The sequence below is a fragment of the Poeciliopsis prolifica genome, unplaced genomic scaffold, assembly GCF_027474105.1.
Source record: "Poeciliopsis prolifica strain line A6 unplaced genomic scaffold, Auburn_PproV2 SCAFFOLD116, whole genome shotgun sequence".
Classification (NCBI taxonomy): Eukaryota; Metazoa; Chordata; class Actinopteri; order Cyprinodontiformes; family Poeciliidae; genus Poeciliopsis; species Poeciliopsis prolifica.
The window spans coordinates 208,463-223,809 of NW_026562491.1; the positions used below are offsets into that span (position 1 = coordinate 208,463).

At 41.4% G+C, this 15,347-nt stretch overlaps 2 protein-coding genes across 2 annotated transcripts; both read right to left on the reverse strand.

The window, feature by feature from the left end:
• Positions 1-981: 981 nt before the first annotated feature.
• Positions 982-4,535, reverse strand: LOC129354690 (caspase-1-like). Its single transcript, XM_055024176.1, has 3 exons — positions 4,520-4,535; positions 4,124-4,399; positions 982-1,253 (listed from the first exon to the last, which is right to left on the reverse strand). The coding sequence occupies exons 1-3, from the start codon at positions 4,533-4,535 to the stop codon at positions 988-990; spliced, it is 558 nt and encodes a 185-aa protein (XP_054880151.1). The 3' UTR covers positions 982-987.
• A 2,967-nt stretch (positions 4,536-7,502) lies between these two features.
• Positions 7,503-14,703, reverse strand: LOC129354691 (uncharacterized). The gene is made up of 10 exons (XM_055024177.1): positions 14,443-14,703; positions 12,873-13,223; positions 12,361-12,687; positions 12,193-12,285; positions 10,913-11,233; positions 8,953-9,101; positions 8,641-8,708; positions 8,287-8,482; positions 7,916-8,092; positions 7,503-7,565 (listed from the first exon to the last, which is right to left on the reverse strand). Exons 1-10 carry the CDS (start codon positions 14,474-14,476, stop codon positions 7,503-7,505), a joined length of 1,779 nt encoding a protein of 592 aa, XP_054880152.1. The 5' UTR covers positions 14,477-14,703.
• Positions 14,704-15,347: the final 644 nt, after the last annotated feature.

Genomic DNA, 15,347 nt, shown 5'->3' on the forward strand with positions numbered 1-15,347 from the left:
CTTTCTGCTGGTGAAGCAGTGGAGCATGTAGACTGCAGCCAGAAACTCCTGGATGCTCAGATGAACAAAGGAGTAGACGGAGACGTCGCGTGTCCCTCTCTCTCTTTTAAACATCTCAGTGAAAACTCCTGAGAACAACGCAGCATCTTGGATGTTGATGCCGCACTGTGTGAGATCTTTGTCATAGAAGATCAGGTTTCCCTCCAGCAGCTGATCAAAAGCCAGTTTTCCTAGAGACTCAATCAGCTTCCTGTTCTGGACTCCAGATAGATTTGCTCTTTTTCCTCCATCATATTTTTCCTCCTTGATGTTGAGTAGAACCAGCAGGAACTCTATGTACATCTCAGTCAGAGTGTTGGGTAGTTTCTCTCTCTCTCTGGTCTTCATCACATCCTCCAGAACTTTAGCAGTGATCCAGCAGAAGACGGGGATGTGACACATGATGTGGAGACTTTTGGATTTCTGGATGTGGGAGATGATCCTGCTGGCCTTCTCTTCATCATCTCTGAATCTCTTCCTGAAGTATTCCTCCTTCTGGGGTCAGTGAACCCTCTGACCTCTGTCACCATGTCAACACACTGAGCAGGGATCTGATTGGCTGCTGCAGGTCGTGTGGTTATCCAGAGGAGAGCAGAGGGAAGCAGTTCCTTCCTGATGAGGTTTGTCAGCAGAACATCCAGTGATGTTGACTTTTCAGGGTCAGTCAACATTGTAGTGTTGTAGAAATCCAGATTAAATCGACTTTCTCCAGACCATCAAGATGAACAGAACCTGGAACGATTCAAAGTTTCTGATTCCTTTGGTTTTAGTGAATCGTTCATGAATCAGTTCTAATAAGCTGAACTTTTTTCTCTCTCAGTAAATTCAGTTCTCTGAAGGTGAATGGAAATATGAACTCAATGTTCTGGTTGGTTTGCCTTCAGCCCAGTCCAGAGTGAACTTCTGTGTTAACAGTGTTTTTCCCAATGCCAGCCACGCCCATGGTCATCACTGTCCTGATTGGTTGATCTCCTCAGGTGGGACTTTAAAGATGTCTTCTCTTCTGACTGTTTCTTGTTTCCTGGATGCTGTTTCAATCTGTCTGACCTCATGTTCCTGGTTGACCTCTCTAGTTGACCCCTCTGTGATGTAGAGCTCAGTGTAGATCTGGTTCAGACCGGTTTTATTTCCATGTTCAGCGACGCCTTCAGAGAGACTTTGGATCTTCATCTTCAGAGACTCTTTAAGGCCATTCTGGCACTGATCAACAATATCTGGAAAAAGAAAGAAAAACAAACAAAATAAAAACTATTTGCAATTCTCAGAAGGATTTGTGTGTGAAATTCAATGAAGGAAACAAAATTCAATTTTCACAGAAACTATTCCAAACAAGAAAGTCAGATTTTCTCCCTCCTCACAGTTGAAATAACATTTTAAATGAATAAATATCAGAGAAAAGTAAATAAATAAATAAAAAGCTGAAACCTGATTAAACTCTGTAAGGCAACAAAAACCAGGTTCTTGCTGCATAAAAATGATCAGAATCAGTTTTGTTCATTTTTCATTGTTTTTCTCTGATTGAAGGTTTCAGTTAATCAGACATGTTTCCCAAAGAGTGACCTCTGACCTTTGAGCCTTGGAGATTAATCAGAGCGTTTCATTTGAAATGTCATTCTTTTTAGTCGAGTCTGCAATCTTGAAACAAAGAGAGAAACTTTCCACTTTATTAGGTACAGCTGTCCAGTTACTAGTTAATGGTTGGAGGTGATATAAAGGCAGCAGAAGCTGAGATGAAATCTTGTTCCAGCCAAAAACATGGAACCATGAAGGATCCAAGATCAACTGGAACAGCTTTTATCTCAGAAATATTTATTTTAGTCACTTGGAAGTCAGCATGTTGTTGGTGCTGCAATGCATTCTGGGTAGGTGACACAGGCTAGGTGCTAGGAATAAACTCTTTCCAGCCACATCAGTGATTTTTGCAGATAGTGTTGGATTTTCAATGAAATCCAGAAATGACAAGTGTAAGTGAAGATGAGGAGGACCAAAGAGATGAAGAGGAGAGAAACTTTGTTCTTTAGCTTGGAAATGCCAAACTGAAAGGAGTTTATGCTTCAAAGAGCCTCAGTTTCTATCTCAAGCTGTTGACTGTCAGCATCTGATCAAAACATTTTCTCAAATATATTAGAATGATGAGACACAAAGCCTGAAAAATGATTCATTGTGAACTATAACATCAATTCATTACCTTCATTTTTTATCTTACATTATCTAAGATAATGTGTGTTTGCCCAGCTAATAAATTAAACTGGTTTACTGCTGATCACATTAAGAAAATGTTTGTTGTATTTAATAAAACAAATCTAAAGTATCCAGGGCAGCAAGGGTTGGAGACCAGAGCTGAAAAACACTGAATAAAGTGATAAGACCCAATAAGACCAAAGAAGCTTCAAACACATGTAGCTATCAGGGATGCACCGATTTATCGGCCGCCCATTTATCGCTGCCGGTTTCATTAAGTTTGAGAGATCAGTAATCTGCTGATTTTTACATGTGAACTGGATCTTAGCCACCAATATTATCAACTTTTTCTTTTCTCCTGTGAGAAGTTTGACTGACAAACCGGACAACCAGGTCATGTCTGCACATTTACAGTGAACAATAATCTCCCCATCGTTGCCAATTCAGCAACTTTCTTGATATATAGAGCAACTTTTCAGACAAAAACTGGAATCTGAATAACTCAAGATGTCCAAGTAGACAAGTTTATGCCTTTGTCATGGCGAGTCACATTTACCAAACATCACCAGAACAATATGTGAGTAAAGAGATTAATATTTTCATTTATATTGAGATGTGTTATTTCAGGTTAGATGGTCTGAGACTGTTTGTTAAATTTGTGAAGGGGTGCTCAGCCTGAAAAAGTTTGAGAAACACTGTCTTATGACATGATGAGCCAGAAGAACGTTTCAAAAGCCTGGAGAATGCAACATTTAGTTTCAAGTTGGGTAAAATTTTGGGTTAAAACAATCATTAAATGACTTGTTTCTGCTGGATAAGTAGTGAATTCTGCCATTTTAAGTAATTAGTCTATGATAACGATGCTATCGCTAACAACAAACTAACCCATGTGCTTGGATCCCCTGGTAAATCATTTATTTAGCTTCTGCAAACCCAAATTGCTGCTGGAGTTGAGTTAATGTTGAGTCGTTGTTGGATTCAGCTCCAGTGTAGCTCAGCCATTCTGTGATCTACAGAAAAGCCATTAAAACATGATTTATATAGCATTTAAATAATTTACATATGTCCTTCTAAGTAACTGTCCAATAAACATCTGAGAATATAATTTAAATGATGAGATTGTTTGCTGTAAACTCTGGCATTGTTAGTTTCTGCACCTCCAGTTTTCAGCTGTAGATTCTTGATCCACTTTTCTCCTCTTTTTTCGGTAAGTTTGTTCAAATTTCCTCCCCTGTGACCGACTGCCTTTGAAACACAAAAATAAGGTTTATCTTTCTCTCTATGAGGACGGTTGGAACAACAGTACAGGACTCAGACTTTAGGCATTTTGATGCTGGATCAGCAGAAGTAATCGGGCTGCATTTACTTCCTGCCCTCCATCTGCTTTGGGTGACATCGGTGCTGCGTCGTCTGAAACCCAGCAGTAGTAATTTTCCTAACAGTTAGATAAATAGAGCAGAAATTTTGAGTTTTGTGTTATATTTCTGATTTCTATTTTTGCATTATGTATTAACACATCTACTGATGCTAACTTGTACTAAAGTTTATTTTTCTTCATTCCATTTGTTGGAATGAAGAATATATTCCAGCAAATATATTCTTTGTGCCTTACAGGAGTAACCCTGTGTAGGTCCTGGTTCCTGTGTGGTGAAATTGTTTAACCTTTGCAAAACTGCAACAATAACAACCCCACAGGAAATCCTGATGGTTTCTTTGTTTTGTCAGGGAAAATCCAAAGAGGAACAGAAACAGCAAATAAAGAAGTCTCCAGAAACCATAATTTAAGGTGTTGGTCGCTCTGAGTGAAATTAGAACAGAAAACAAATAAATATTTGGTTTTTTAGAGTTGAATCAAAGACAGTAGAGGCTGTAAAAGCAGCTTTAATGAACTGTGTGACCTCACCTTGATCATCAGAGGACAAACCCAGCTGATTGAACAGGGTAGGATCCATGTGGTGAAGATGTTTAATCATCAATCTGCAGGCTCTGTTCCCTTTCTTCAGAACAGCATCTATGGTGTCACGGGCCTTGTCTGCTCTGGTTTGGTTGTTTTCAAGTATCGCCTGTTTCTCCGAATCACCAAAGACACCATCGGTCTGAAGGCCATCAAGGAGCTCAATCAGAAGTTCTTCAGAAACACTTTCCACAAACTCACTGCGAACCTCAGACAGCGTTTTCTCTGCAGACAGAAAAGGAATTAATTCAAAATGAAATGTGAGAGGAAAATGTGAGCAAGAGCAACTAGACATGTTGCAGATTCCCAGCACAGTCTGTTGGTCACAGCTCCTTATGTCTGAACCTGTGACCTGCATCATGTCTGAGTGATGACAACTTTAAAGTTTCTTTCCGCCATGGTTTGGGAGAACCGCAAAAAGTCCATTTTGAATCTGAAGCTGAACAATTTTAGTAAAAATCAAGTAATGAAAAAGAGTGATCAACATATTTTCTTCTAGTTTCTCTTTCTTTACCATCATCACAACGTGTGGCATCTAAAATCTTATATTTTAGGCTACTGGTGGTTGCTTCTGGGGGTAGTTTATTTTACGTGTGTTCAGTTTAAGATTCAGGATGCCGATCTTCTTGGATTTATAACAAAGTCTTTTATTACCATTGCCATTGAAATACACATAAATTTGCCATCCAACCCAAACCAAACAGTAGAAAACTGTGTCCTCTTCCCAGTGGCGGAGCCAGAGGGGTGGCCGGGGTGGTACTTGCCACCCCAACAGACCCCTGGCCCCCCTACTGCCACCCCACTGGAAATGGTCATTTTAAAATATAAATACTTATGAGATCGGCAAAGATTTGCCAGGAAAACTGTAATTTCCGACTGTCCCTGAAGGCAGCCCGATGCCCGACGCTGTTCATTGGTCAAACTGACATGTAGTTCCTGCTTGATCCTAAACACATCAACGGCTTTAGAGTTACACCGTCCAGGAGTTTTGCAGGTATTTCCAACATTTTACCGCTCAGCAGTAACCGCTGTTACCTTCCTAATGAGAGGCGGCTCTTGTCCTACATTTCTAAAAAGAAACAAAATGGTTGTGCACCGCTGCATAGTGCCTCGTTTATTATATTAGCCATGCTAGTGCTGATAGATCGTGTTTTAGACAGATTCTTTAACATATGTTTTAGTGACATGCTGCCCTCTAATGTTTTATATCTCCCAGCTCTTGCTTGAAATGTGTGGTAAGAATATGAGAAAAACCATTAAGTTTTATAATGACTGAAATGTAAGTAGGCTATGTCATATGAAAGCTTTGAATTATAACCTAACTAGTTATATTAATTAATTTTAATTAATGTATTTTTAATTTAGTATTTTAGCTAGCTACAGAAAACTAAAACTATAGTTTAAATAATAGTTGAAATAGTGTCTCTGCCAAACAGTCATGGAGTCTAAATACCAGGCTGTTACTTTGTGTAGAGCCAAAATGAAGAGAAAAGGGAAGATCTCCCAGTTCTTCTTAAGAGGCAAAAAACCAGGACCAGACAGAACCCTGCAGCAGTGACCAGGACCAGACAGAACCCTGCAGCAGTGACCAACCTGGAGAATCCAGGCAGGAGACTCCAGGCCCAAGTGGATCACCAGCAGGTTAGAGGCTGTGACAGAGAGTTATTAAGTATTAAAATCCAATAAGCCTAATTCTAAAGGTTAGCATGATGCTTTTTTGCATTTTTTATTGTGTCTGTTTATGCATTTCCAATGAAGTTCCAGAGAGAGATGAGGGTGATACAGATTCAGATTCAGACTCTGGGGAGGACAGTGAAGCAGAAGGAAATGGCACTGAACTGCCCCCACCCAGCACAACCTATTGCACACCAGAAGCACCAGTTTATTTATTTATTTTTGAGAATTAGTTTTTGGTCATATTCTGGGCTCTGAGTTTACATTTACATGTTCACTGGTCCATAGAGCCGTTTAACGTCTTGTTTGGTCATGGCAATCTTAGTTAAATAAACCATTTTAATTTGAGTGAGAGAAAATATTTGTTTCCTTTCGTTCATCATTTGTATATGGACCCTCTGATAAAGCCTTGCTCACCCTGTGGCCACCGCTTGAAAAAAAGTCTAGCTCCGCCACTGCCTCTTCCATTTGCCACACCTGAACAGAATTACGATTGACCTTAAATAACCCCTCCCCATCAGACACTCAGAAAAAACAACACAATAAGCCCTCTGGTGGTGATAACATGGCTCCTACACAACATCTTCATTTCTTTCAAGATTTGTATCATATTTATTTGTAGTTTCTTTTTCTTTGGACATTTTCAGCTGACAACAGAAAGAAGATAGCAGATCCTCCAGCTGTTACATATTTATGGGATTTTAGATGGAAATCTCTCATTAGTTGCTTTTTCTATCTATGTTAGATGAATGGCTGGACGGAGATTTGAGATGAAGGGGATGGAAGTTAAAATTTACACCTGTGTTACACTAAGTTTAGATTTTAGTTTCACAGAGAGATTACCAGACCATCCTGGCATTTCAAACCTGCAACAACATTACTTCTAGTTAACGCTAAAGATTCTGAGTCTGTGGGGAAAAAAGGACAGTCTATTCCTTAAAAGGGAGCACAACATATTAACTTGAACTTCTCATTTGGACAGATTATCTAGGAGAGGGGTCAGCAACCTTTACAATTTAGAGTCAAGTTTGCCATATCCACAACAAAATTAAATTTGTCTATAGCCACAAAACAAAAAAGAACAGGTCAAAGACATGTCTTGATTTTCCATTCGGGTTCAGGACCCACATCACTACTCAGAAACAAAGATTTAGACACCTGCACCTTCAGGTGGCGCTGAGGTAGAAAATGTATGTTTCAGCATAAAACTCAAAAATTGGAACATTAACAAAGCGGGCAAAGTTTCTCAGAAAGTTTCTCCAAAAGATGAGTCACTGTGCAAAAGTTATTGGTCTAATATTTTTTCACCAGAGATCCATGAACATTGCAGTGTCCAAAACCAATCTCATCCTCTGGGATCAACTCTGAGCCCAATAAAACCAGAAACAAAAAATGAAAAAGTGCTGAATGTTTGATTTTTTGATGTAAATTACCTCATAATAGATAATTAAATATGATTTCGTTCATAGATAAATAATTAAATTGATTAGAATTGTTGTGCTTTTTGGTTTCCGTTGTTAAGGAGGCGTGGTCGGTACTTGAAGATACACGACAAAAAACGAAGGGTCTCTTGCAGAAACTTATCCTTCAGCACACGGAGGAATTACAACAAAAACTGAGCTGTTGCCACAATGAACTGTGCGGCTTCTGGCTTCTAGCTCTGGCACGGACAGCGTTCAGCGATGTCCGGGCAGCGAGCGGTGAGCGCCATATCCAACTACAGTCAAAACATAACGGATCAGCTGTTAGAACTGGTTGCTAAGGCCACCCCAGCTGTCAAGAACAGAATAAACAGACTTAAAACAACAAATCTCGCGATGCGACCTTCCTTACACTGTCCCCCCTTTAGGAATACTGAGTCCCTTCAGTACAGCTTATACAGCCCAAATTTAGAAAAAAGTAGTAGTTATAAGAACTTAATCTTTGCCATAAGGGCAAGAAAACAGAACTAAGTTATTTAAATTATCTAATTGTAACATTCAATTAACTCTCTAAATTAACTAGTGCCTAAATCTCTGTGGTCTTTTGACTAAACGACCACTAGCTGTTTTAACAGTCTTTTCAGACGCGTGTGAATCCCCAGTCGTCCATCTGGATGGCATCCTGGGTCCTTGGGATGGAGGTCTTCACCCTGATCATCTGACAGCGGTAGCAGAGGAACCAGGGGGACATCCTCTTCTTTTGGTTGGAATTCTTGGTCTTGGCAATTTTGCAGCAGCCTGTTTCTTTGGCGTAAAACCCAGACTGGTATCACATCACTGTCATATGGCTTGAGCCGATCATGGTGCATCACTGTGCTGCGCTTGGGGCCCTGTATTTTCATACAGCACAGGACCACGGCAAGCTGCAATAATTAATGGGCCTTTCCATTGTTTCTGAAGTTTAGGGCTTAACCCTTTCTTCTTTGCATCATCTTTGACAAACACCAGGTCTCCTACACTGTAGAAGTGTTCTTTGGCCCGGAGGTCATGCACCCTTTTCTGCCGCTCTTGTGCAGCACGAAGACGGACTCTTGCCAGGTATTGTGCTTCTTTTAAGCTTTCTTCCAGGTTGTAGAGGAAATCTCCAGCTTGTAGTGCATCAACCTTGAGTTTTGCAGTGCCAGACTGGATGTCTTGTGGTTGGTGGACTTCCCTGCCAAGCATAAGCCTATTGGGTTTGAACCCTGTCACTGTGTGTCGTGAGCTGCGATAAGCTGCTGTGAGTAGTGGCAGTTGTTCGTCCCAGTTCTTTTGGTCCTGATTCACATAACATCGAAGCATCTGTAATAAGGTCATGTTGAAACGTTCTACTTGTCCATTGGAGGAGGGGTGGTAAGGGTAGTTCTGGTCTTAGTGATTTGCAGGAGCTTGCAGACATTCTGAAACAGACAGCTATCAAAATTACGACCTTGATCTGTGTAGCTCGAGTGGAGCTCCAAACCTGGCAATGAAGTCGTAGACTAGCTTCCTTGCAGTTGTTTCAGCACTTTGATCAGGAACAGGAAAAGCTTCAACCCATCTTGTGAACTGGTCAATAATAACAAGAATGTATTTGTTCCCAGTGCTGGACATGGGGAATGGCCCAAGGATATCAAGATGTAGGCGGTCCAGTGGTGCTCCAACTTGGTAGCTTTGCAGTTTTGCTCTCTTTGCTGGACCTGTGACCTTGCATGCACTACAATGTGGGCATCTCTTGACAAACAGGTGAACATCTCCACCCACGCCAAACCAATGGTAGCTCTGACGCACACGCTCCAGGGTTTTGGCTTCTCCTAGATGGCCAGAGTATGGAGGGTTATGGCATGATTCCAAGACTTCCTTCTGCATGGACGAGGGAACTAATAACAGCAAGTTTGGACGCTGATCTCCAATTCTCTCCCAGAAGTAATAGAGCACTCCTTGCCTCAGTGTGACTTGAGTCTACATAGGTATGTTTCTTGTTCTTCTGTTAAAATCTATAAATAAATGCTTCAAAAAAAAAAGTACACCACCAGATGGCGCTGCAAAATTTGTTACACAGAAACTGCTGATCAGATTTTCACCAAATTTTGCACAAACCTCCAAACCACAGATATGTTACATATCTAATATGATCCTGGTTGGTTAAAGTAGTGGGGGGACTTGTTTACAAACGTGAAAAATGCTTCATCTGACCTCTAAACTTTATAATATATACACTACTGTTCAAAAGTTTGGGGTCACCCCATTCAGTACTGTAGCTTTTGTGAGGAGCTAAACTGTTTTCAGATGTGTGCACATGGTTGCACAAGGGTTTTCCAATCATCAATTAGCCTTCTGAGCCAATGAGCAATCACATTGTACCATTAGAACACTGGAGTGATAGTTGCTGGAAATGGGCCTCTATACACCTATGTAGATATTGCACCAAAAACCAGACATTTTTAGTTAGAATAGTCATTTACCACATTAGCAATGTATAGAGTGTATTTCTTTAAAGTTAGGACTGGTTTAGTTATTTTCATTGAAAAGTTTGGTGCTTTTAGTGACATTTCAATGTGACCCCAAACTTTTGAACGGTAGTGTATATAGATATACCATGTGTTCATCCAAATGATCAAATTTTCCAGGATGCTTTCTATGACTTGTTCTGAATATTCCATACTCTATTGACATATTTCATATTCCTCACTCTGTTTTTTTCACAAGTTTGCATTTTCAACACTTTGACAATCTAAATTGCTCTCACTAGTGGAAAACAGTCTGAGTAATTCTTCAGTGTTCTAAGAATCTGAGCTTCTTTGTTTGAATAACACCAAATAAAACTTTAATTTTTGCACATATGAAACTCCATAGACCAAATTACCATGCCTCCATAGTGCAGTGATCATATCTGGCCACATGATGGAGCCAAATCCACTTTTTCTGGTTCAGAATTAGAGCCAAACTGCTTCATTTCACCCAAAGATGTTTTTGTCCTACCAGCTTTAAACAGTTTCATCCACATGTTCACTGCCACACATTTACAATAAAGATTTAAAAATATATTTATATTATGCACCTCCACGTTACTCACGTTACAGCTTTGTAGTTTCTTCAGTTGAAATGAGAAACAGGAAGAACTATGACAGAAAGTACTACTACTGAAAGACAGCTTGTCCTAATCAAAGCCCATCCAATATATTCCATGCTTTTCAAAACCAACATTAATATCTCAGTTATATAACAATGAAATACATCATACATATGAATATTGTCATCAGTCTAATAACTCTTGACATGTTTTACTGCCAGTATAGTTGAGCCTTGTCTGACTTTTCCTGCATCCTCATTCACATGTTTGTTGCTTCCACGCTGCAGGAACTTCAGTTCTGATGGTTCTGACCCGTTTGGTGGTTCTGAACAGTAACTTCTGTCTCCCGCAGGAGACATTGTCCTAGTCAAAGTCTCCAGCTGCTTCTTCAGGACTCTGGTCCCTGATTATCCTGAACCTCCTGATCCCTTTCCTACTCTTCCTCACTCATTACATCACATTGACTTTTGACCTTCCAATCAACCAATAATTGCTATTGATCATCACCAATCAATCATCTGATTGGAAAAATCCAACATTTATGCCACTGACCTTTGACCTGGAGATGAACCCGTTTCATCATCAGGGTGACTTGTTTCCTGATGGAGACTCTGCAGGTGTAGATCCCGCTGTCTGCCATTGAGGGGCGGTACAGAGTCAGACTGAGGTCTTTAGTCTTCAGTGGGTCGTCACCCATCCTGGTTCTGCTGGTCAGGTTCTGTTCTTCAGGATCATCAGAACCGCTCGGATACACATGGACCGTCTTGTTCTCTCCGTCTCTCCACTCCACTCTGGCGCCTCCTGGCAGGTAAATGTTGGTTCTGCAGGGCAGCACGACAGATTTAACCCCTAGATCCACCTTCACCTGTGGAGCTGAGAGACACAGAGGACAAGATGAGAGAGAGACAGACAGACAGAGAGAGAGAGAGTGAAAGAGAGACCCTACCTTCATTCCTTGTAGTTTCTATCTTGGCCACTAGGGGCTGCAGCCATTTAGTGAGTGATGTTTAGTTCAGGAATCAGTGCAGATCAGTTGAAGTTGAGTTTGTTGGTAGTTTAAGTGTAATTATGACCATCAGTCTATTTGTGTTTCAGAGAATAATGTTTGTATTTTATAACTTTAGACCAGTCGGGCCCCAAGTGGGTCCTGGAGGGCCGGTTGCATCCTGCAGGTTTTATTCTCTCCTGGTACCAACAACCTGTTCAGCAGGTCAATGTTCTCCTAATGAGCCTCATTGGATCCAGTTGCGTTAAACCTGAGACTGAAACATGCAGGTTTGGGCCCTCAGGGGCCACTTTGGGCCCCACTGCTTTAGACATTTTCTGTTTGCTCATTTTGCCCAGAAGAAGCTGAGTTTTACTTTAAAGTGGTGAATTCTGTTGTGTTTAGTTTCTCTCTTTTACTTTATTTAACTTTATCAATAACTAATGAAACATCCAAACTCCGCCCACTTCCACAGTCCTTCACTGACAGGAAGAGACATTAAATCCTGCTGGTAGTTTATAAATCACTGAACAGGTTAAAGATCTGCAGCTGCTGGATCAACCTGCTGGTTCTGGTTCTGCTCTACATCCAGAACCAGAACCAATCATGGAGAAGCAGCATACAGCTTCTATGCACCATAAATCTGTAACAAAGGTCTAGAAAACTGAAATATAGCTGAAACACTGAGCAGCTGCTGGTTCTGGTTCTGTTCATGTTTCTGATGCTGCATTTGATCTGAACATGAATGAACACAAGGATCTGAACTGATGACAATCGTTGACCTCTGACCCCTAGGACAGGTCACATGATCTCTCTCACATTCTGGGTCAGAAACATTCAGACTCACCTGGCAGGAAATAACCTTTAAAATGATATAAAAATCCTGCAGAGACGATGAGAACCAGAACCAGCAGAGCTGTGGCCCAGGATGGAAAGGGTTCTGTGGAAAACAGAGAAAGATTGACCTCACTCTGACCTTTGACCTTTACCAGCAGCTCTGACCTGATGCTCTGACCTTTCTGTACATATTTCAGAACCAGCGTGTGTCTCAGGACGTCCTGGTCTCTGTAGACGGTGCAGACGTAGCGTCCAGCGTCTCTGTGTGTGGGATTCCTCAGGGTCAGGCCGACGTCTCCGGTCCTCAGGAAATCTTGGTCCATCTCTGTTCGGTCGCGGTAAAATCCGTCCTGGTTTCTCTGGTTGCTGCTTGAGTGAACCATCATAAATTCTGGTTCTGAGCGGGTCCACTCCACTACTGTGTCCTCAGGAAGGCGGGACGATGTTGTGCAGGGCAGGACGACAGAATCTGACCCCTCAGTGACCTCGACCTCCTGCTGATCAGCTGAGAGGAAATAAAGAACAAAATGATCAGAAACAGTTTGGATCATTTTCTGCTTTCATGACAGATTTAGTCTCATCACTGTCTCCATGGTTACAGACACTATGATCAATCATTCATTTTCTCATTTGAACAAATTCATTCATTCATAGAACTTTAACATAGGTTGTGCTGCTTGTTTATCTGACCTTTGACCTTCAGGTGAATCTGTTTCAGGTTCCGTTCTTCTCTTCCATTAGAGATGCTGCAGCTGTAGTTTCCTCCATCAATCTGCTCAGGTTTCCTCAGAGTCAGGCTGAAGTTTCCAGTGTCCAGAGCGTCAGGATTCATGGAGGTCCGGTTCCTGAAACGCTGGTTCTGGTTCTGAAGATCGTCGCCGTTTTCTCTCTGCAGGTGGACGGAGTTCGGACTGAGGTCACTGCGAGTCCAGATGAGTAACGGATTGTCTTCAGGTATTTGACCAGAGTAGATGCAGGGCAGCAGGACAGACTCCGCCCCCTCATTGACCTCCACCACTCCTCCCAGTGCATGCTGGGAAACTGAGGACACAAGATGAGGGTTTAGTGTAGAAATAATGATCAGTTCTTCACTAGAGATGAAAGATTTCAGTCTGTCTGCTAAACGGCTCAGTGATCCTGAACTCTGATCTGTTATGTAACATTAACTCACATTGAGCAAAAAGTCAGAAAACTGATAAAAGTGCATTAAAATAAATACATTTAAAACTGAAAGATGGAAACAGATGAAACTGAAAAAGCATGAATGTTTTCAGAGTTGCTGTTTATTAGCAGAAATCCTGCTGTCAGTTTTCAGCTTGTTTTATCTATTTGATGAGAAAGATTTTTGTTTTAGTATCTTGTGATTGTTGGGCAGATTTTGTTTCTGTGACTTTATAAAAAACTAAAATTCTTCTAACTTTATTTTTCTGGGTTTCTGGTTCTGATTCTTTCTAGTTACAGAGTTTAAACCTTCCAGTAACTTTCAGTCACTTTCTGCTGTGAAACTGAAGCATTTAGTTGATCAAACAACAATCTGGACATTTCTAAAGAATCGCTGTTTGATCCAAAAACTCATAATTTCATTCTGAATATCATCCACAGATCAACCAGTAAACCAGAGAAGAACCGGACCCACCAGAACCTGGTTCTCCTTTAATGGTCAGACCAGCATCATGCATCAGCAGCAGAACATTATGACCACCAACCTGAGACTGAGGTGAATTCAGGAGAAATAAACTACAACCAGCAGGCGGCCATCTTGGATTCAAATGAACATGAATGTGAAAAACTGAAGGCAGGAAGGAAACGCAGAACCTTCAACATCTGCAAACATTCATCACTGGTTTCTGAGGTCAATGTTTCTGGGAGCTAATGTCCAGATTACTGGTCTGAATGGGTCTCAGTGGTTCTGAAGCTCACAGAACTACAACCTGATAGAAAACATCAGAACCAGATCAGCTGCTGAACCCAAACCAGAGAAATTGAATTCAGACAGGAAACGGCAAAGTGGAGCCACTGGTTGGATGGAAGAGACCAGAATCCAACCAGCAACAATAAACCAGTGAGATCTACTGGGAGGACTGGTGAGAGACAAGTCGCTGGAACCAGAACCTGAGGTTCTGATCCAGAACCAACAACCAGCTGAGGTCACCAGGGGTCAGTTAGAGAGAAGAACGGACCAGAACCCAGAAGCTCTGAGTCTGATCAGCAGCTTGCAGAGACTGGAGAGGATGAGGAGCAGAGAGGAAGGTGATCTTACCGAGCAGGAGGATCATCATCATCATCATCATCATCTTCCTCTCAGAACAGAGAGTCGTCCATCGGATCCCAGCAGCGGATCACCTCTGACACCAGATCACCGTTTCTACTGGAACCAGCAGAGACACGCAGGAAGAAACTCCACTGCTGATTGGCTGATTCAGACGCTGCTGAACCGGTTCTGATCCAGTTCCGAGGAAAGGCGGGACCTTCAGTTTCCTCATTCAGCCATGGAGCTGTGAGGAGGTTAAAGGTCAGGAGCTTCAGTTTCCTCATAGTTTTGTTGGAGTTTCATTTCTGTCTCTGTGATCCTCCAGGTCCGTTTACCGGTTTCAGGACCGACCAGAACCCTGAGAAATAATGACATTTGGTTTTATAAAAACAGGTTTTAATGCTGAAAATGATCAGGTGTTACAAGCCATAATGTGATCCAAACGGATCAGAACCAACTTTATCCTGGTGTTTTTATGGTGTTACTAACTCACCTGATCCTCCTTCACTGCTGAACATAAACTTCTTTAATCTTTGTCTCTTATAGCCTGGAGGCTTTAAGATGTTCAAATAGTTTGTCTCAAACGTTTCCAACGACAGTTAAAAACTTGCAGAGTTACAAACAGGTTTTAACTTGCTGCAGCTGTTCACTGGAAGATGTTTATGAGTTTCTGTCTCTGCTGTGCAGGAATGTTTCCTCCTTCCTCAGTTTGCTCATTTAGTTTTTTGTAAACTAAATGATTTGCTCTCTATTGGTGCCTGGTTCTGGTTCTGGTTCTGATCAGAAGATCTGGACAGATTGATGGTTTTCCAGCCTGTCGGCTCTGCAGCCTCCAGTTCTTCATCAACCAGTTTGAACATTTATTTATAACCTGAGAAGAAAACAGAGGAAACGTTTTCATGACTGTAGATTAG

What these genes read in the sequence shown, in the direction of transcription:
- LOC129354690 (XM_055024176.1), bottom strand. An exon ending in TTTGTCCTCTGATGATCAAG is followed by an intron (nt 1,254 to 4,123) that starts GTGAGGTCACAC and finishes TTCTTTTTCCAG; the next exon opens with ATATTGTTGATCAGTGCCAG.
- LOC129354691 (XM_055024177.1), bottom strand. Translation starts at nt 14,476, where the DNA reads ATGATGATGATGATGATGATGATCCTCCTGCTCG. An exon ending in TCTGAAATATGTACAGAAAG is followed by an intron (nt 12,286 to 12,360) that starts GTCAGAGCATCA and finishes TGTTTTCCACAG; the next exon opens with AACCCTTTCCATCCTGGGCC. An exon ending in CCAAAGAACACTTCTACAGT is followed by an intron (nt 8,093 to 8,286) that starts GTAGGAGACCTG and finishes ATGTGATACCAG; the next exon opens with TCTGGGTTTTACGCCAAAGA.